The sequence below is a fragment of the Panthera uncia genome, chromosome F1 (assembly GCF_023721935.1).
Source record: "Panthera uncia isolate 11264 chromosome F1, Puncia_PCG_1.0, whole genome shotgun sequence".
Lineage (NCBI taxonomy): Eukaryota > Metazoa > Chordata > Mammalia > Carnivora > Felidae > Panthera > Panthera uncia.
The window spans coordinates 63,292,010-63,313,725 of record NC_064813.1 but is presented as its reverse complement, the minus strand read 5'-3'; the positions used below and the strand labels follow the sequence as shown (position 1 = coordinate 63,313,725).

The window sequence follows — 21,716 nt, the reverse complement described above, 5'->3', positions numbered from 1 at the left end:
CCATCCCTGCCCCAACCATCCCTGTCCCCAACCATCCCTGTCCCCAACCATCCCATCCCCAACCATCCCTGTCCCCAACCATCTCTGCCCCCAACCTCTGTTCCTGCTGTTGCCTGCATCTCCTGGCATCTGATAAGCAAGCCAAAGCCAAACAATAAATAAATTAAAAAGCTTTGTTGAGCTTCATTTTCTGTGGCTTGCATTTGGAGCATACAGGTATATCCGATCCGCCATTTTCAGAACACGCCCGCGATGTCCCCTTGCCTGCCATCCCTGCTACAGGGAAGTAGGGCACGTTCTCTGTCACCACGGAGCCTCGAAACTAGCAGGAGGGGCACATACATGCAGCACTGAATGCCTTTCCTGCCACCTTCAGTCCTTCCTTCTCGTTTTACCTAACTCCACGTTCGCTCCGTCTAAGCCAGGCTTAGAAGCTGTTTTCCACTCTCCACTCCTCACTGACCCTGGTCCCTCCGGTTCTCAGCCCGGCTCCTGAGTGAGCCCACATGGCATGAGCGGCCTCTCCTGGATCCCCTGCTCTGCGCCACACCTGTGCTCGCGGCTTCCACAGCCACTGCGGGAGAAGGCTCTATTTTCTAACACCCAGGACGGGATGCCCAATGTAGGAATTTTCACAAGAAAGTTATGGGGCAGGTGACCCATGATTACTGGGGATATAATTATGCAGAGGCCACCAGGAATCCACAAAAACTTCACTTTCCCCGAGAGTTTTCATTTTGTTCCCTGCCTGTACCTGACCCTCATCCAACTTCTAATCAAAGGTGTTAACAAGGATATAACACCCTAAATTGGGTGTCCCTCGAGCCTGCTCTCCGTTAATGAATAAGTGAACCGGCCAACATGAAGAGGAAAAGGAGCCAGGTCCTTGAATGAAGGACATCCATTTTGAAAGGGAGGCATGGCTGCCTGCGGTGAGTCCCCTTAGATCTCAGGCCGGCCTCTCCGTGTCGTAGATGTTTTGTTCGTGGCCACAAGCCCCGGGCCTCGGAAACCTACTATCTTCAGGGGCGCCTGGGTGGCCCAGTCCGTGGAGCGTCCAGCTTCGGCTCAGGTCACGATCTCGCGGTTCATGGGTTCGAGCCCCACGTCGGGCTCTGTGCTGACAGCACGGAGCCTGCTTCGGATGCTCTGCCCACCCCACCCCGCCCCACCCCTTCCCTGCTTGCGCCCAGAGGAAGAAAGAAACCTACCATCTTCTTCTTGGTGAACTCCATCACCATCTGGTCTGCCAGCTTCTCCTGAGCGAGCAGCTCTGCTTTCTGTTTCTGGTTTTCGTCGTTAATGCGCTTAATCTCGGCTTGCATCTTCAATTTTTCCTGGTGCCTTCGTTCCATGTCCTGAAGGAAGGAAGCCTCCAAGTGGAAGGGGGCAAGACCAGGAGACACTGGCACGTGGGGGCAGAGAGAGGCAGGGGGACGCGCGCCGTCTGTGGTCTAGCCAGACCCCTGGTCAAGGGGCCCTCCAGCGTCGCCAGTGACCCCTCGCAGCCCCTCTTTGCCGTCTGTACCCTCTTGGCTTGGTGGCGGTCCTGACACTCTTGATTTCTATACACTCTCAGGGAAGCAGAGGCTCTTAAAACTCTACCCGGCGGCTCCCATGTGTCCTGCGAAGTCCTACCCGCTGTTCCCGGGCTTTTCCCCTGCCTTCAATTTCCTTCTCTTAGGCAACCCCTAGCTTTTGGTCTCGACTCAATGGCGATGACCGAAATAATAAAGCGTTGCCCTCATTGAGTATGTTCTACCCGTTGGGCACTTTATGCAGCCTAGCTCTGAAACCTAAATGCACCCCAAGACCCCGAAGGGTAAAGCTTGTTATGTCTCTCCTGCAGATGAAGACACTGAGGCCCTGAATTTAAGTGACTTGTCCGGGGCCATCCAGCTAACAAACGCCAGTTCCAGAATTTTGGAACCTGGTCTTTCTAAATTAAAGTTCCAGTCTTCCCTGGAAGATTCTCTGTCAGTTCTCTCTGCACCTCTGAATCCCCTCTGCACTCAAGACGGTGCCACAGCTCAGGCACTGCCTTGTGGGTCCCCATTCATTCTTGTGGGTTTATTCTGTCCCAGCCAGGGGACGGCAACCACGTCACGTTTCCTGTCTTCCCTGGCAACATGCGGCCCAGTGAGAGGAAAACAGCAAATACTCAATAAACTAGAACAGGGATAAAGGAGAACCAAAGTGAATGGCATGTGAGCAAAAGAAAAAAAAAAAAAAAGGTAGACACAGAGAAACATGATGAATGAATGATGGCAGTCAAGGCACCTGACCCTGAGGGACAAGATCCCTTCTAAGGAAGGAGCCTGAACTTGCAAAGCCCCTGATGTTCTGACGGAGCACATTCTCAGGGCCCCATGCGGAGTCTTGTGCACAAGATGGAATGTTGGAATCTGGCCCACCTATACTCTCCCAGGAATCTCCATCTCTTTGCGTTCAATTCTTCTACCCATCAACTCCCGCTGCACACTATTTCCAGTTCCTTCCATCTGTCAAAGGCCAGGCCCCACCCAAGACTTCCAGCTCTTCCCCAGCCGCGCTTCTGACCTGACTCATCTGAGGCAACTCTGCGGGCTCTCCCCAAGCTTGACTCACAGCCGAGTTCAGGGCTCCCAGGAAGCTTCATGCACCAGACCAACACAGCACTGACTGTCCCCCCCCCCTCCCCCCCAGGCCTGTGATGCATGAGTCATGGCCGTCAGCGCTCCCTCACTCTCGCCGTGCCTACCTCTTCACTCACCCCACTTTTCCCCACCTGGCCCAGCGACTCTCCACTCCTTTCCCCCTTCTCCCTTTCTTCCTTTCCTTTCTATCTGCTTCCCACCAGAGCTCGGGCTGCCACTGGTACCCATGCACTATTTAATCCCTTGACCAGCTCAACTAGAAAACCCACTGACTTCCCATCCACGATGCATACAACCATGCATTGACTCACGTCTTTGCCTATTTATTTACTTTTCAGTTTGTTGTTTTTGTTGGTTCACTAGACTTCCAAGAAACTGAAGGACTTTCACTGTCTCTGATCTCTGAAGCCATTGCAAAGCAACCCCAGGAACCCCCCCCTTCCCGCCCTGCTCTTCTCCCTCTTGCTAGCAAGGTGGGGAGCACTGCCCTGCACCACCCAGAGATCATAAGGCAGGTCTGAGCTGGGAGACACACGTTCCTATCTTAAATTTTTTTTAATGTTTATTTATTTATTTTTGAGAGTGTGAGAGAGAGAGAGACAGAGCACGTGCAGGGGACGAGCAGACAGGGAGACCCAGAACCCGAATCGGGCTCCAGGCTCTGAGCTGTCAGCACAGAGCCCGACGCGGGGCTCGAACTCACGAATCAGGAGATCATGACCTGAGCCGAAGCAGGACGCTCAACTGACAGAGCCACCCAGGCGCCCCAACACATTCCTATCTTCAAGTTGCCTAAGAACACTTCCTGGAAGCTCGGAAAGTGCCTCTTCGAAGGACAGTACCAGCACGGCGAGACATGTCGGGCGACGGTGTTGACTCACAGACACCTGGAACTTTCTCAGGGAGTCCCCCAATTCCCCCTCCGACAATCTAGCCAGATCTCCCGGTCTTCCTTTCGCACCCCTTCCCTGCATGCTGAAGCCCCGTCTCCTCTTCCGGGCTCTTTCCCTTGCTCCCTGAGCCAGGAGCTCGGCCAGGCCTCTCTGGCTTCTCGGCCCAGCTGGGCCCCCTTCTCAAGCAGCTCACAAGGCTGCCTGCCCTCCTGCCCCGGGTCTTCCTGACTCTCCCGGTGCTCCTCCCCTCACTCCCCACACAGGCCCTCACACTGTGAGGCACTCTGAGAAGCCTCCATAACCATGAGGCTGCCCCCCAAGACCCCTCAGGGACCCCCATCCCTCACCGCCATCACATCACAGGGTGGGTGTGGGGGGGGGGGGACGACAACCAGCCATCTTAACGTGGGGAACGAGGAGAAAAAGGAAGGAATGCACACTCCACAAGTTAAATGACACCCTGAGGACATAACCCGACAGGCCGGAAAGGGGGACGCTCCTCAAGTCTAGCTAGCTTGGGCGCTCCAAAATACCGGTACCATAGCAATGAAGGCAGGAAGGAACCAGAGTTCTTCCAGGTGAAAGCTGACAAAGGAGGCCTAAGTGAATGCAAGGTGGGGGCCTTGATTGGATCCTGGTTGGAGCGGCAGAAGACAACTCAAGGCACCTTCAGGGAGCCACTGGGGGACTGAATGTGGATTCGGTATTAAACGATATCAGAGAATCATTGGATTCCGCTTTTCAACGAGGGGCTGTGAGTGTCGTAGCGTCCACTGGACAGAGAACGTCTCTGCGCTTCCGAGACGAGGGCTGCAGCATTTAGTAGCAAAGAGCCAAGACACCTGCAGCTCACCGCCGAATAGCGTAACAGGGACAGAACGCGTGTGTGCTCCAAAAAGAGACAAGCGAGCAAGGCAGACTGGCAACCGGAAAGTCTCGAAGCCTCGGCCCAGCGCTGATGGGTGTGACACAATTCTTCCAGTTTGCCTGTGTGTATAAAAATGTTCGCAGGCAAGGGGCACCTGGGTGGCTCAGTCGGCTGAGCGACCGCCTTCGGCTCAGGTCATGATCTCACGGTCCGTGAGTTCGAGCCCCGCGTCGGGCTCTGCGCTGACAGCTCGGAGCCTGGAGCCCGCTTCGGATTCCGTGTCTCCCTCTCTCTCTGCCCCTCCCTCTCTCATGCTCTGTCTCTGTCTGTCTCAGAAATAAATAAACATTGGGGCACCTGGGTGGCGCAGTCGGTTGGGCGTCCGACTTCAGCCAGGTCACGATCTCGCACTCCGTGAGTTCGAGCCCCGCGTCAGGCTCTGGGCTGATGGCTCAGAGCCTGGAGCCTGTTTCCGATTCTGTGTCTCCCTCTCTCTCTGCCCCTCCCCCGTTCATGCTCTGTCTCTCTCTGTCCCAAAAATAAATAAATGTTGAAAAAAAAATTTTTTTCAAAAAAAAAAAAGAAATAAATAAACATTAAAAAATTTTTTTTGATTTTTTTTTTTTAAATGTTCACAGGCCAAAAAAATGGAGTGGGGAGGGGAGAACAAATAAATGTGCCAAATGCTCGCCAGCGAGGGGCCTCTGCCTAATCCCAGCAGACCAGACCCGCAAACAGGAGAGGATTTAAGTCTCCGCCGTTCGGGCGGGTAGTTCGGGCGGGTATGTCATCGTTTCTTCTGCGATGGATGTGCCCACGGGTTTTATTTAGATGAACGGGTTGGGGGGGGGGGGCGGCAGGGGGAAGGCTTGGTTCATGCACACAATTAACCACACTGGGGTGCCCTGCGCTTTGAATGAGGGAACCGCAGGGAGCCTGGGCCGTGGACCCCGCGGTCCACCTGCCCGGCGCATCGTGTCCCCGGATAATGGCAAGAGGGCTAGAAAACATCCCTAGGGGCTTGCGTGTGCGAGGCAGACAGCTATGTATTTCCCTTTCTGTGTCCACTCACGCAGACGCGTTGGTGTCGGACCCCGCGACCCGGGGAGGGGGGCGGGATGCCACGTGTCCAAATCCCTGCCCACCCCCGCCCCCCCAGCGCGGCGCCACGGCCAAACGCGTGTCCATTACGGCCGCGACGAGCTAAGGGCGGCGATGTGAGATGCGCAGGTGCCTCACAGAAAAGCAGTGCACGCCCCAGTCCCCCGGATCCCGAGCGCCTTGGCGCCGGAGCCGCTGGGAGCGGCGCTCGGTCGGGCGCGTTACCCGCAGATCTTCCTCCTGGAGCTGCTGCATGGACGCCAGCACCTGCTCCTTCTCCTGCTCCCGCTGCTCTGCCAGCAGCGACCTCTCCTCCCGGTTCTTTTCCATCTGCTGCACGATGTGCCGTCTGCCCCTAGGAGCGAACGGCAGCGCGGGGGCTCAGAAACCCGGGGCCCTTGCTTCTCTGCTCCAGCCTCCACCCACACAGCCCCCACGATGGGAGGTGGCAGTCACAGGGACAACTCGACGAGCGCCCCGTAAAACATCTCCGTGCTTCCTGAGACCAGACTGTCCTGAGGGGGCCGGTTCCCTCCCTTCCAAGCCCCCTTTCTTCTAAAATAATTTTTTAACGTTGATTTATTTCTGAGAGAGACAGACACAGAGACAGAGCGCGGGCAGGGGAGGGGCAGAGAGAGAGGGAGACACAGAATCCGAAGCAGGCTCCGGGCTCTAAGGTGTCAGCACAGAGCCCGACGCGGGGCTCGAACCCACGAACCTTGAGATCGCGATCAGAGCCGAAGTCAGATGCTTAACTGACCGAGCCCCCCCAGGCGCCCCAAGCTGCCTTTCCTGAGATTCCCCTTCTTTGTTTGTTTGCCCACGTGTGCACCCCACATTGCAACGCACCTTCTCCCTTTCAGTGTGTCAAGGGCTTCTGAAATCCTTTCGTCACCCCCCCCAAGCCCTCCAGAGCAATCGTGGGGCACCGGCCCCCCCATGCTCACTTCAGTTAGAAAGCCCACGGTCTCCTTCCTGTGCTGCCTCTTGCTGCGTCCTGTCTTGTCCCCCAGCCACCTCCCCCGCCCACTTCGCTAGCCGTCCGTCTGTCTTATGCCCCGGCCCTCACCGCCGGTGGACAGGGCTGGGTGTGAGCAAGCCTCTCGGCTCAGCGATGCCCTGGCTTAGCTCCACAGTAAAAAGCAGAGAACCCAGAGTCTGCAATCAGCGTGGCCGGTGACTCCCTGTGTGTCGTTGGGGTGACAATAAACCCAGAAGCGTCCAGACCCCATGACGGATGAGTAAAGGCAGGGACAATGAGGGAGGACACAGGTCGGGGTGAGCATGGGGAGGAAGGACTACGAGACTCCCATCCAGGTGGAGCCCTTGAATGGCTTCCTGACTCCAGATGAAATAAACGGGAGGAATGAGTAAAAGAGTTGCAGGGAGGCAGGGCTGGGGCTCAATATAAGGACCAGCTCAGATCATTAGAGCGGCCTAATGAGGCAGGCAGAGATTTTTTCCTTAATTAGAGCCGTTTGTGCAGAAGATTAAGAACTACTGAGCTAATAAATAAATGTTTATAGGGAGCCTACTGTAGTCTGCCAGGGACCTACGAGAAGAACAGGGATGGATGGTTCCAGAGGACTGAATCAGACGGAGACAGACACCAGCCAGTCAGTGTGGTTCAAGGACTGTTTATGGAAATATTTCTTGCCTTCCATGGTGGGTGTTCTATCTAGATCTGGGACACCATGATTCTATGATTTACCTCCTCTGGGGCTTGTCCTTTCCTGCAAAGGGAAGGGGACTGAATTTATTCATTCTAACAGGCGTTAACCACCGGCCAAACTCTCTGCGAGGCCCGGGAGCTACGGAAGTGAGTTAAGACAGGGACGCCGTCCTCGGGGAGCACGCAGTCTGGCGCGGGCCAGGGAGCCGCGGTGCGAGAAGCATAACACAGTGTGTGGGAGACCACACCACGGTGTGGCCGGGCACCAGAAGGGAGCCACCGAGCCTGCCTGGTGAAGGGAGAGGGGTTTCCGGGGGAGGTGACGGCAAAAGTGTCACCCACGGAAAGAAGAGAAAGCGTTTTCCAGGGGCAAAGGGGGGAAAGAAGAGGCTTCGAAGCAGGAGGAAGGACAGAAGCGTGAACTGTGACAAGCCCAGGGGTGCTGGGGGAAGGGGGGGGGGGGGATGCGCAGAGGGGACGGCAGGAAAAGGCGGGAAACGAGGCTGAAGGGGGGCCAGGTTGTGAAGCAACCACCTTAGGAATCAGCCTTGAGAAGCTCTGCGGTTCTCGGAATCCCTTCCTCAGGCTCTGAGATGCTCACCGATGGTGATAGTGACCATTTCTCTTCGCCGCCCTTGGCAAGGCTACCCGCACCCAAAGAGCCACGGAAGCGCCAGGGAGGGAGGCCCCAAAACCACGGCTTTACCGGATTCTTTCCTCCCTCCGCTTCCTGTCCAGCTCCTCCTGCCTTTGAATGGCCTTCTGCCGTTCCACCTCCATCATGTGATCCAAACGCCTCTCCTCCGCGTCCAGCTCTCTTTGAATCAGCTGCTTCTCCAGGATTTGGGCATCCCGGATGGCATGGCACTTGGCATTGAGGATGATCTGGAGGCGGGGAGACGACAGTGGCCCTGGGTCAAGGCACGCGGGTCGGGCGGGATGCGCCAGGGGGTGTGGAAGGTGGGGGCGAGAAACGGGTACCGCTGGGTGTGCTGGACACGCGCACAGCCTCGCGCAAGCCCGGGAGAGCGAGAGCATCCTGTGCTCGCCCTCGCCTCGGCGGAGCTCCACGCCGACATGTGCCAGGCCCCTGTTCTGTGCGAGGAGAGGCCACGGTAGCGCCTTGCAGGGTATCGGGCCTTCGTGTTCGGGGGGTCATCGCGCTTCGAGAACATAAGGAAAGCTGTGGACCCTGTCCTCCTTAAGATCCACTCACACACACGCACGTTACATTTCCATGAAACTTCAGAGGTTCGAGGTTCCCCCTTGGGGACCCATGAACCCCCACATTCAGACCCTCTGTCCTCCTTCTCAGGGAACCTAAGACACTCTTGCAGAGACCGAGCCGCTAGAGTTTTAAGGTGGAAGAGCCCCACATGACACGTCAGGGGACGGCCATCCGTGAGAATGAGCGAGAGAAAGTTCTGGAAAATAAAAGGAGGTGTGAGGAGAAGGTGTAGATGAGGGGGTTGGGGGTCGGCGGTGTGCATTTGCTTGGGACCCACGTGCAACTGAGAAACAAAAGTCCAAACGAGCCTCGGGTCTTCACGCTCTGGGCTAAAGGAGGCACTTTGGTGTCTTGAGAAGAAACCCGCTGCGGGGGGGGGGGGGGGGGGGGGGGGGGGGGGGCAGGGCGCGCGGCCAGAACGGAGCCAGCAGGACAGACGCGGAAGTCGCGTCCTCACCTTCATGTGCCCACCACACTTGGGAGAGCCTCTGCTGTGGGTTAGCCCGTTCACCCCCGCCAATCACCCTGCTAAGTGGTTTCACCACTCTCGCTCTACAAATGAAGGGAGCGAGGGGCGCCTGGGGGGGCTGGGTCGTGGAGCGTCCAACTTCAGCTCGGGTCACCATCTCATGGTTCGTGGGTTCGAGCCCCGCGTCGGGCTCTGTGCAGACGGCTCGGAGCCCGGAGCCTGCTTCCGATTCTGTGTCTACGCCTCTCTCTGCCCCTCCCCCGCTCATGCTGTCTCTCTCTCAAAAATAAACATTAAAAAAAAACAAAACAAAACACAAACAGATGAAGGAAGTGAGGCCCTGGGTGGGTATGTGACTTGCTGGAGGTCACACAGCTAGCCTGTGGCAAGGCCGGTCCCCCCTCCGACCGCAGCAACACGCCCCCTCCATCAGCCCCTCACCGGTCACCCCCGCTTTCCCCACGTCCAGCTGGGGCGGAGCCTGTCCGGGCGGGGGTTGGGGCGTAAGAGGAGGGAGGGGGTGGCAGTGGGGCCTGGGGGTGCGGGAGGAGCGAGGCCCCCACCTTGCTCATGCCCCTGAGCTCCTCCTCCTGCTCGGCCTGCAGCTGGCTGGCTCTCTGCAGCAGGTCCTGGGCCCTCTCCTTGGCCTCCTCCTCCAGGTCGCTGAGCTTCCTGTTGGTTCTCCACACCATCTCCTTGTGCTTCATGATCTTCTTACGTGTGGCCACTGCGTCCTACGGGACGCGGTCTGGATCAGTGAGGGGGATTGCCCTGGGCGCTGGCCCCGCTACCACGGGTGACCCAGTGTGACCCCGGGATGGCTTCACCCCGTCATGCCCTCGGAACCCAGAAGTCTCTCCGCCTGGCTTCCTGCTCGCCCCGCCCCCGCCCCCCAGCAGCGTCCACACCTGGCGTGCGCTCTAGGGTCTCCAGGAAGCACACGTGGGCGCCTCCTGCCAAGGCCCCCTGACCAGAGCTCCCCGCTCCCGTCGGCAGAGATCGGGGCTCGGGGAGGGCAGCTACCATGACGGCCTCCTTCTCCTTCTGGAAGGCCTGCTCCCTGGCCTCCAGCTCTTCTCTGCTCAGGACGTGGGACGCCCATCTGATGCGCTCAAAGTCCTCAGGGCTCATGATGAGGGACTCCCCGGAGGGATCCTTGGCGGGAACACTGACGCAGGGGATGAGCAGTCAGTGGGGAGGAGGGGGAAGCTCTCAGCACCGCTCCGCCCTCCCCTCCTCCCTCACCACTGCCAGGGTCCCCCCATGCCGGCCCGATGGGCCCCCTGGGGAGAAGGGGTCCCAGGCGAGGGACGGGCCAAACAGAGACGTTTTAAGGACTTTTGCTAAGAGGTCTGGTGCGTACGTTGCCCTGTCTGTGCAGCCGCGAGCCCCTGCGCCATGTGCACAGACGCGCATCCCCGCACCGGGCTGGGAGCTGACCTCCTGGGAGCCCACGCGTGTGGCTCCCGCTGCCTGTGCTGTGGCCCCGCGGGTGCAGCCTGTGTGCTGGGCCGCACGCTCCTCCAGGACTCAGACGCTGCTGACTGCACGCCCGGCGGCCCAGGCCACGGCACAGAGCTGGGCCCAGAGGCAGAGCTCAAAACGACGCTGGCGACCTGAACTCCAAAAATAGCTTATTCCTCGAGGACGACTTAAAAAGGGCGAGGGGACGCCAGACAAGGTCGAAACGGATGCTGTGAGAAACCTAGGCATCCCTGTCCATCCGGCCCAGAGAGAAGCTTTGAACCCTAAATATTAATTAAAATCTCTGATCAACAACAGTTGGAGGCATGTCTGTGGCCCTCTCCTCCTAGCCGCCCAGCACATTCAACAAACCAATAGTTAATTATAATGATTACAAACAAATGACATACATAGAGGATGCAGGCGGGAGCAGCAGGGGCCAGGACTAAAGCTGCTTCTGGGTGAGGCCATTTAACAGGGACACGGCAGCGCGACGCAGCCGGTCTGAGGCAGGAAGTGAGCCTCATCCCATAAAACTTGTGTGCGCACGCGTGCGTGTGTATGTGTGTGAGCACGCGTGTGAGTATAAGTGTGTGCGTGCCTGTGTATGTGTGTGCACGTGTGTGTGTGCGCGTGCGTGTGTATGTGTGTGTCTGCGTATGCAAGGGTGTGAGTCTGCGTGCGTGTATGTGCATGTGTGAGTACGTGACTATATGTGTACACGTGTGTGAGCAAGTGTGAGTGTATGTGTGCAAGTGTGCATGTATGTGAGCGTGCTCACGTGTGTGTACTGTGCGTGCACGTGTGTGCATGCATATGTGAGAGTACGTGTGTGAGTATATGTGAGTGTTCACGTGTGTGTGAGTATGTGCATGTGTGTGCATGTGTGAGCATGTGTGTGTGGGTGTGTGCACACGCACGTGTGCATTGTGTAGGTACATGTGACCACGTGTACACAAGTGTGTGCGTGTGTATATGTGTGCGCGCATTGTGTGTGTGCGTGCAGGCCTGTGTGCACGTGTGTGCACATGTGTGCATGTGGCAGGCACGTGTGTGTGCGTGCGTGTGTGTTGCAGGTGTGGGTGTGTTTGTGCACGTGTGTGTTGGGGAGGGCCCAGGAGGAGACCCAAATGGTGTATATGTGTGCAGGTATTGTGTGTGCGTGCGTGCGTGCGTGCGTGCAGGCGTGTGTGTATGTATGTGCATGTGTGTGCACGTGTGTGCATGTGGCAGGTGCACATGCGTGTGTGTGCGGGTGTGTGTGTGTGTGCGTGCGCACGTGCCCATGTGTGTGGTGGGGAGGGTCGGGGAGGAGGCCCGAATGAGTGATGGATCTGGGAGGTGGCCTGGGACCTGAAGGACCAGAAACGGTCGCATCTGAGACGGCATCCCGGCCGGCAGGACTAGACCCCTCCGGGGAGGAACGCTGCCTTGGGCCCCACCGGTAGCTGCAGCTCTGCTGACCATAAAGGGCCATCTGACGCCAAGGGCTGAGCCGACCGTGCTCGCCGAGCCGTGTCGCAGCCGGGCTTCCCCAGCTCCCGGCGCGGGCGGCGCAGCCGGGAGCTCCAGTTCTCCGAGGTGCGGCCAGAGTTGGGAGAACGGTCCCGAGGGTGCAGCCGGGCCCCTGAGCGAAAGCTCGGTTCACACTGCCGAGGGGGAGGCCTAACCCCAGGGCGCCCGCCAAGGAGGCGGCTCTAGGCAGGAAGCCGGGCGGGCGTGCGGGGCGATCCCAGAGGAACTTGGGAATTCCCCTTGGGAATTTCCTCTTCTGGCCTCAGAGCCCGGGAAGAAGCCAGGGGCCTGAGCAGCATCTGGGCAGTTCCTCCTTACTTCAGATTCTTGGTGCAGCCAGAGCACTAGGGGGGCTCAGCCAGGACCCACCGAGCACGGCCCCTCTGCCAACAGGCCCGTCAGCAGCCAGAGGAAAGGGAAAAGGAAGATGCTGGGGGTCAAGGGTAAAGGCAAGAAGAGACACAAAAAGAAGAGAAACAAGAGAGGCCGAAATGCCGAGGAAGGAGAGCTAGGAGGCAAACAGGGGAGACGAGTAGGAAAGAAAGCGAGGCCGGACCAACTTCATGAACCCAGGGAGCCCCCTCTCCCCGCACGGGTCTTCGGCAGAAGGGCAGGCTGGGACAGGAAGGCCGGGCACCGCGCCCTGGGCACTCACATGAGTTTCCGGACCATGTCCCGGGTGACGACCTGGATGGTCTCCGGCTTGTGGTCCAAGCTCAGGGCAGCGAGAGTCTTCCGAATGGCGTGCTTATCTCGGAGCAGCACGGTAGGACTGTTGTCCTGGGTCAGAGGCTATGGGGTCAGGAAGGACAGCTGAGAAGCTGGTCAGCCCACACCTGCCAGTCAATCCTAACTTCTTCAAGGGTAGCCTTCCCCTCTTTCTTCCACCCAGCCGGTGGCAGAGAAGGCTGGCTGGCACCCGGTCCTGTGGGGACCGCCGAGAGTTGCTGGGGCACTGAGAAAGCAGTGTGGTGTTCTGCACTTGAACCTGGCTGCATGTGTTCTGTACTGACCAGCTTCTCTGAGAACAAGCCCCCCCAACCCTCCGTGTCTCGTGCAGACACTCCTGGGTCGATGGGGAGGGGAGTGCCTAGTATGTGTCCATTCCCAACCCCAAACCATCAGGAATGAAAAGCTGGGGTCTCCGGGGTCCTCTGCCTCCATGAAATATTTAAGAAGAGAGAATGGTCCCTCTCGGACGCACGGCGGGTTCAAGATAACACACTTTGATACAGATTCATCCAGTCTATGATATTTGGGAGTGTTTAATCTTTCCTTATGATTAATTTACTTGGACTCCCCCCACCCCCCGAAAAAAAAATCATATGGAGGGAGTTAGAAACGGCTAAAGGGCCTGGTAGAGACCTGCTCTTACAACTAATGTGGTGAGAAAGTCAGGGAGTCAGAATTAGCAAGAATACATATTAAATGTATGATTTTTTTCCCAAAATGTTCCAACCGTGAACGAGTCTGATAATAAGAACGTGAAACCACTGGGGCACCTGGGTGCCTCCTTCAGTTAAGCGTCTGACTCTTGAAAATAAAAAATAAAATAGAATAAAATAGAATAAAATAAAATAAAAATAGAATAGAATAGAATAGAATAAAAATAGAATAGTATAGAATAAAAATAAAATAGAATGGAATAGAATAGAATAAAATAAAATAAAATAAAATAAAATAAAATAAAATAAAACAAAATAAAATAGGGGCACCTGGGTGGGTGACTCAGTCGGTTAAGCGTCTGACTTTAGCTCAAGTCATAATCTCACGGTTTGTGGATTCGAGCCCCGTGTGGGGCTCTGTGCTGACATTTCGGAGCCTGGAGCCTACTTCTGATTCTGTGTCTCCCCCTCTCTCTGCCCCTCCCCTGCTCACACTCTGTGTCTGTCTGTCTCTCAATAACAAATAAGCGTTAAAAACAATTTTTTTAGTAAAGTAAAATAAAATAAAAGCACTTATTTCAGGAAAATTTTGAGCACAGGAGAGAATTTCACTTGTCCCAAATGCAGTAACTGTGATCCCAAGTGGAGGCAGGGGGATGGTCTCAGTGGAGGCCCTCCGGGTCCTGAGCTCACTTTGCAGGGACGTCCCCGGGGTGCTGCTGCCCCCTGCTGCCCATCTGCAGCCAAGAGGGCGCAACTCAGGCCCGCCGCGGGCCGCGTCTGCCCCCTACTGCCGGCTCAGAGACTTCTGACTCCCTCCCGCAAGAGGCCAAAGAAATGGGCCAGGAACGGGCATCTTTCCCACTGCCCCTCCCGCTAGCCAGCTGGACGACTCCTGGAGAAGGCGGCCCTTTCCAAACCTATCTTCGCTGCAACTAGGAAACCCCCCAAGGGCCCCAAACAAAAGCTGCCTGCAAGTGACAGTGAGCTCCTCTGATTTTCCCTTGTCCGCAGGAAACTGCTGCAGGTGGGGGTCTCCTAATGGAGAGAGATGGCCGCCTTGAACCCTCTGGAAAGCCCTTTGCGGTTCACGGTGAGAATAGCAAGCGCGGACCCTCCCCACCCCACCGCTCCCCCCACCTGCCTGCTGCCCAGGTGTTCACAGTCTTTTCTCGGTCTCTCCATCTCTCTCTCCTGGCCTCCCTTCTTCCTTCTTACCTGCTGCACATCCCCAGTACCAGGAATATCTCAAGCCGCTCTAGCTAGCTCTCCCTCTCGGCACCTTCTCTCCTTCGCTTCGTGTGGGCGACATCAGCACACGAAGACCTGCTCGGGGTTTCCCAAAGCTCAGTAACCCTGCTGGCTGAGCCCCCGGGGTGGGGGTGGGGGCTGGGTTTCTCCCTGACGCTGTTCTCGGATGGAGGGGAAACACCTTACTCCCTCCCCATCTGCAAACTCGACCTTGACCCTCAGACGTCTCCATCCTGGGGCACTGACTGGGCGGCCATCTGCTCTCGGCAACAGAACCCCCTCGACGTTACGCCAGATTTTATACGCCGGGCGGACGTGAGGCTGGCAGGGGTGGGGGAAGCCACGTGCCCCTGTCCCCAGGGGCTGCTCGGGTCTTCCTCGGGGGGGCCGCCTGGGAGAGGGCTGGCTTGCCCGGCACCGGCTGCGCCCTGAGCACCGCCAGTCCGGGTCACTGCCTCCCCCGGCCGGCCACCTGGAAGGGGCTGGGCGAGGGTTACCTTGACACCTCCGAAGAGGCTCTCGTCCACCTCGGAGCTCACGGCTTTGGTCCGATAGCGAGTTTTATTCCTCGACCTGTTGGAAGTGCTGGAAGAGGAACTCGGGATGCCGGCGGCACTCAGCGGCTGCAGGGAGAGGCAGAAAGTGGGGCTCGTCAGCACCCAGCGCCATCTGCACCCTGGGCGAGGTAAACCCTCTGGCAGCCTGTAGTGGGGAGAAGCAGGTGGAAAACCACTGAGGGAAAGCAGCCGGGAAACCCTGAAACGTAGGAGACACCCCACAGAAGCGGGGGATCCTCTGGGTAGGCGCCGGGTGAGAAGGCCCGAAGGACGCCAGGTCCCCGTGTGGCACCGAAGCAGGGAGGAGGAACATGGGGATGGCAGGAGGAGGACGTCATTGTCGTCCCGGTCCCAGTTGCCCACAAGGACACTCTCTCGTGAGGCCACTTGGGCTGCCTCCCCAGAAACGCAGCGTCCTCTCCACCGCCCAGCCCCTCAGCCTGAGCTCGGAGCCCCCTTGGCAACTAACACGGCTCTCTGCCCTCCTCCATGTCTCCACCAGCTCGCGAGCTTCCGGGGGGGACCAGAGGACACCGAGGATGGAAAGGCACCCGGCCCGCGGCTTGGCGCGCGGTGGGTGCCCCGTAAACTCCAGTGGACGAAAGCCTCCTCTACAATCAGGCAAACTGCTTGATGGTGTCCACGCTGTGGCTTTCACTCCACTCCTGGGACCCCAAAAGCGTGCACCAGTCTGCATTTAACCCCCCGGTATCTCCCACCATTTGGAGAAGTCCTCATCTAATGAGTTGTGAGAGCTAAGGCCCATCTCCTCCAACTATAGACGCTAAAAACACCAGATGCACATGAGCCTTCTGAGCCTGGGCAGAGGGCCTCGGCTTCACCGATCGGATCCCCTGAGCCGGAGAACGGAGGGGAGCTGGCGGCCCAGAGAGGTGCTGGCGAAGGCAGCAGCAGCAGCCGCACCCAGTGCCTGGGGCCCTGCTGATAAGGACGCCCGCAGCAGCACCCACCAAGCTGCCCGTGCATCAAGGGTCCTTGCCAGGCCAGGTCCGGGTTGTGATTTTGGCCCCGGTTCCCGCTGCAGCATCTCCCTTTGTCGCCGTTTTCCAAGCATACTGTCCCAGCCGGGAGCTCTCCCAAATCCCCTCAGTGTATGCCCTTGTACTCAAAGTAGAGTTCTGGCCCTTGGCCTGCAACCAACGAGACTGGCTAAGACACCCTCCGCGCCCAAGGCTCAGCGAGGCTTCAGCTCTGCGCAGAGGGAAGTCTGTCCCAGGAGGCGGTTTCTGTGAGAACTGGGGGGCGACTCCAGGCTTCATCTAAAGCTGATCCAAATCCCCCTTTGAAGGAGCCACGCGGTCCCACAGTTCTCTAAGCTGAGCTGTCTCGGGGGCACGAGCTACCCACTTTGGGTCTCCCGAGCCTGGGAATCGGCAGCCGTCCAGGGAAACGGACTCTGTCGCTCAAGGTCACCAGACCCTGGGCAGTGTGTTCTAAAAGCTCTCTCCGACCGGCCCTGACCAACCAGACAGCCCTGGGCACCTGTTCCACCTGGATCAGGCTTTCACACCAAATCGGGAGATTATTCTCTAGCTGAGCGCACTGCCTGGCTTCCAGTGGGAGCCTCCCTTTACAGCCTCAGGCAGCCCCGGGACGGCAGAGCAGGCAAGCTTGGATTTATTAAAAGGCAAATATAGCAGGCCCCGAGGATGCCTAATAACAGAGTCTGAAGGGTTATTATATGGTAAGTGGTGAGCAATGGCTCCCCTTTCCACCAAAAATAGAATAAGAAGAAATGAATAGAAGCTACAAAAGGGAGGAGGAGGGAACGCATTGGGAGACCTGGAAAAGGTGGAAGGCGTTGGATCAGCAGGGATGGCGAGAGCTCTGGGTATAATTAAGGGGAACGGTGTGGGGCCTGGCACACAGTAGACGCTTAGGATGCATTTGATGAAGAATGAATGAATAAAACCCTGCCAGGTGACCTCCACGAGGCCCAGAACACGCCTGGCTCCGGGTCACTACACCGCTCCGCGTTTTCCGAATCACCGTGGAAACGAATGTATGTAAGAGGGCTTGGAATACAGATGGAAAGTATGATTATTGTTTTGCATTTGTTTTCCCGGTTCTTTTCAAGGGCTCCTGCAGGTTTTTTTCTTCGCTCAGGTGTCCACGAGACTACAGGTTCCTCCAGGGCTGAGATCCAATCCCCTCTTTCCTGCGCCCTTGGGACCCGGGTCCAGAGGAAGTCACTCAAGAGATACGAGAGCCTGCCTGAGCCTAGAAGGCAGAGGAGAGGAAGGAAAAGAGATGACCACAGGAAAGTGGCCCCTGGGCAGGGCAGAGGGAAGCACTGAGCTCTCTAGGGTTGGGTGGCTGAGAAACCTCACGGGGGAAATGCTGACTTTGAAGCCACAAGCCACGCACCATGGTCAGCACAGCCAGTTTCGCCAAGAGTAACAAGGACTAGGGAGGTCACCGTGTAAAAGCACTAGGAAAAATGAAGAACCAAGCAGAAACGGAAAGTTAGATCCCTCTAGGCCAGAGACGGTAGCCAAAAGGTTCTTTCAGGAAGTGAAGGGCTGGCTTTATTTCTTGCATGACCAAATAAATATCCCCAAGAAGCTGAGCGGAGCCCACGGGGGGAGGCGGCTTCCGAAGGAAGGGAAGGAAGAGAGACCGTTAAAACTGGCTATAGCTGGGGAGGCAAGAGCGACTGGGAGGATCGGGGACCGATAAAAATGCCAGCCCCGCTTTGGTATTTTCATCTTGCTGACCTAGCTCACTCTCTCTCTCTCTTCAAATACCATCCCACCCCAGGACCACAGGAATTTGGCCTCTGCTAGGAATCTGGGGAGAGACTCTGATGCAGAAAGATTAGCTGGTCAGTCGGATGGCTTTCACTTTGTCATCGATACAGGACAATCTCCATAATACATCAACTTTTGCAGAAAGCAGGTTATAAGAAACGTGCAAGTTATTGCTGCGGAAATGTGTGTTTGGAGGGTACACGCCCAGAATGCGTATCCACAAAAATGTTGGACAGAAATTTGGCGTGACCATTAGTATCTTAAGACGGTTCTTGTAGTGGATAGTTTTCTGCCGTGGAGCAGGTAACTATTTTTATAGGTAACACACTGTATTTATTTGAGAACAAAACAGGGCCGTGGGCCTGATGCCCTGACTCTGAACACAGAAAAGTGACGCCCTTAAAAACTTCGGATCTGGTACGTTCAGCTCAAATCCAGCAAGACAGCTGAAGCATGGATGACGCAGACGGCTGTGGACTTTCTCTGTCCTGTTACACCTGTCAGCTGAACAAAGACCTTTCACGCCCTCTCCTGGACGTGCTCTCCACCCCGGGTTCCAGTCCCTCTTTTCATACAGGTTCACACCACAGGCCGGCAAATGCAGGCTTCCAGCTCTTGGCCCGATTCTATTTCCCCTTCTGTGGCCTTTGGTGGCCAAGAAGGTGGGGATGTCCACGCACCAGGCACCTGCCTTTTGCTGAGTGATCCACTCAGGCCACCTCTTTCGCCAGCCGGGACACAAGGTTGGCCATCTGTGCGATGCCATCCGAAGGTGGCATCCTGGTCAGTACTGAGGTCCCAACCCTCCTTCTGAAGGGTGTTGCTGTTTATTGTTTTTGCAAGACTCCTGGAAATCTGCCTAAGTGTGACCCCTGCCTTCCTGCGGCCATCAGCACCCCTCCCAACCTCCCCACTCCTCCAAACACTCTCCGAAGCTAGTGAGCAGCACCATACACGCGCGCGAGCACACACACACACACACACACACACAAGGCCTGCCGAAAGAGCAGAGATCACTCACTTGACCCACTACTTCTCAAAGGTGCCCACATGCCCAGTCCTGTCCAAGGGATTTCAGCAGGCCAACCCCGACCCTGAGTGGCCCTTAGGTGAGGAATCCCTCATCTGAATCCTCTAAAGACGACAATTCTGGGGGCACCTGGGGGGCTCAGTCGGTTAAGCATCCAACTCTTTATTTCGGTTCAGGTCATGATCTCCTGGTTCCTGAGTCCCAGACCTGAATCAGGCTCTGTGCTGACAGTGCGGAGTCTGCTTGGGATTCTCTGTCTCCCTCTCTCTCTCTCCCTCTCTCTCAAAAATAAATACATAAACATTAAAAAGTTTTTTGGGGGGTGCCTGGGTGGCTCAGTCTGTTGGGTGTCCGACTTCGGCTCAGGTCATGATCTCACGGTCCGTGAGTTTGAGCCCCGCGTTGGGCTCTGTGCTGACGGCTCAGAACCTGGAGCCTGCTTTGGATTCTGTCTCCCTCTCTCTCTACCCCTCCTCCGTTCATGCTCTGGCTCTCTCTGTCTCAAAAATAAAAAAACATTTAAAAAAATTTGAGACCACAAGTCTAGTTTAAGTGCAATTCCCTGATTAATTTGCACTTGAAATATGAAAATTTTAAAACAGGAGAAAAAGGAACTAACATTCACTGTATGCCCTTAGATGCCAGGCGTGATGATAGGCCATCACAGACAGACCCACACCCTGTGCTCACAAGCGCTGAGGACAGCTTGGAATAAGTATGCCTGATAAAAGGGATAAATGAGGGGCGCCTGGGTGGCTCTGTTGGTTGAGCATCTGACTTTGGCTCAGGTCGTGGTCTCGCAGTTCGTGGGTTCGAGCCCGGTGTTGGGCTCTGTGCTGACAGCTCGGAGCCTGGAGCCTGCTTCGGATTCTGTGTCTCCCTCTCTCTCTGCCCCTCCCCTGCTCATGCTCTGTCTCTCTCTGTCTCTCAAAAATAGATAAATATTAAAAAAAAAAAAAGAAAAGAAAAAAGTGATAAATGAAAGGGGATCCCCCACTACAATACCCCAGGGAATCCTCAGATATGGGGAGCTGCTCTTTGTTGGAGGCTTGTTTGTTTTGTAATTAACAAACCTCTTCTGAAATTCCTACTTGGGGACGCTGCATTTGAACCACTGAGCCCTAGAAAAGCAGGGTGACCTATGGGCATGAAACGTGTCTATGGTACACCCAGGGCAGCTGGTGTGCCCCAGAAATTCTAAGGTTATTTCCCACACCCAACCAAGGCTCCATCGCCTGTCCTCTGTCCCTCGCCCTTATCCCTCAGGGACCAACACAGTCCTCACTGAAACCCAGACATGCCTTCTCGGCTCCTCCCAGGCCTGGTGCACCTGTCAACATTCAGGACTCTCTGATCCTTCCCACCTTCAGGACTCTGTGATCCTTCCCACCCCGGGGAACCCCCAGGCCTGCCACAGCAGACCCAGTCCCTCTCCAGGGCTTTTCAAACCTTTCATTCACAAATGTTTGTTGAGTACCTGCTGAGTGAACCAAGGCCCCCCCACTATCCGAAGAGAGAAAACTGAGGCTCGGGGGCCCTAGGTGACTTGTGCATTGTCACTCTGCTAATCGGTGGCCGAACAGGTGCTATCACCCGTCACGTGACCTCCTCACCAGTGGTTTTCCCACATCACGGTCCACAGGCCCTAGCCTGAGGGACAGGGAAGAGAACATCCCTTTCTCCGCAGCTCCCCGGCTCAGCACCACCCCACGCTTTCAATCCCTAGCGACCCCACCCATCATTCCTCCTTTGGAGACCCCTCAGGACTTCTCTTATTTCTTCTAGCCTCGCTCCTGGGCCTTCCTGACCCCAGACCTCGACACCACTTCTGCGCTCTCCAGCCCCCCGCCCTCCCCGTTCGGAACCTCAACCCAGTTCAGGACACCTGAGGCCCCCCTCCTTGGTTCTCCCGGGACCTCACCATCTCAGCCGCAGGCTCTGGCTGCGCGCCTCCGCCGCCTCCAAAGCCCACACCGCCACCAGAGCGCTGGATGTTGATGCGTTACCATAGCAACAAGAGCGCGCGGGCTCCGGCCCCGCCCCCGGCCCTGGCCCCGCCCCTCGGCTCCCGCGGACGCACCCGGCGTCGGGCGCGGTCTGGGGACCCGAACCCCTGCCCAGAGTGGGAACCGTGACCCGCAAAGACTGAGCCGCGCGGGCGCCCCCGGCTCTCCTCTCCGGCTCTGGCTGGACCGTAGGGTCGGAACCCGAACCCTCAGGGGCCTGGCATAGGCCCAGGATGTCTAGCAAACGGCCCTCCTGCAAGAGCCAGGCCCCGGGACACCCCCTGGGTTACCATGGTTACCGTTGGGCGGGTGCCCCGGAGGTGCCCGCCAACCGTGGATCAGAAGAAACAAGTTTCACAACAGGAGAGAGTCTGGTTAGACCACAGAAGACTTCCCGCCCTGAGGATGTGTGTGTCATTTCAGGAGCAGTTCCTTGAAGTGTGGGGCCTCTGACCTCCAGCTCGGAGACCGGCGAGTTTATTCAGAAAAGAAAAACGCATGCCCTGTCGACTGTCTGAATGGAAATCTACGGAGCCGGCTTTGGGAAACCTGCCTTTTAACCGCTTCCCAGTTTGTGCATGGACTGTTCTAGAAGTGTTTTTAGAAGTTTGATGATTTTCCCAGTCTGGTTTGGCCTCTTATACCTCCCCAACCTGCAGGGACGAAACTGAACGGACCCGGGCAGTCTGTGTGCCCCAAGCCTCACAAAGCCTCTGCACCGTCCAAGTACGTTTTCTCCTCCAGGCCCGGTGAGCAGAACGGGGGCCGAAGCGCCATGATGACTCTGTGACCCTGTGAGCCGCTCTCCCCGGTCCCTGGCAGCCTGCCGGTCCGAAGCTCACTGCCACTTGACTTCTGTGCTGCAAAGCC

The 21,716-nt window shown here is 56.9% G+C and overlaps 1 protein-coding gene across 1 annotated transcript in view; it reads right to left on the bottom strand.

The window, feature by feature from the left end:
* CFAP45 (cilia and flagella associated protein 45) overlaps positions 1–20,863 on the bottom strand; it is a 32,611-nt gene extending 11,748 nt beyond the window's left edge. The window contains exons 1-8 of the mRNA XM_049634713.1: positions 20,762–20,863; positions 14,980–15,105; positions 12,502–12,638; positions 9,891–10,035; positions 9,431–9,601; positions 7,877–8,055; positions 5,724–5,853; positions 1,212–1,358 (exon numbers count right to left, since the gene is read on the bottom strand). Of these exons, the coding sequence (XP_049490670.1) occupies positions 1,212–1,358; positions 5,724–5,853; positions 7,877–8,055; positions 9,431–9,601; positions 9,891–10,035; positions 12,502–12,638; positions 14,980–15,105; positions 20,762–20,764 (1,038 nt within the window). The 5' untranslated portion in view covers positions 20,765–20,863. The remainder of the gene's footprint in view (positions 1–1,211; positions 1,359–5,723; positions 5,854–7,876; positions 8,056–9,430; positions 9,602–9,890; positions 10,036–12,501; positions 12,639–14,979; positions 15,106–20,761) is intronic.
* Between the last annotated feature and the right edge of the window lie 853 nt (positions 20,864–21,716).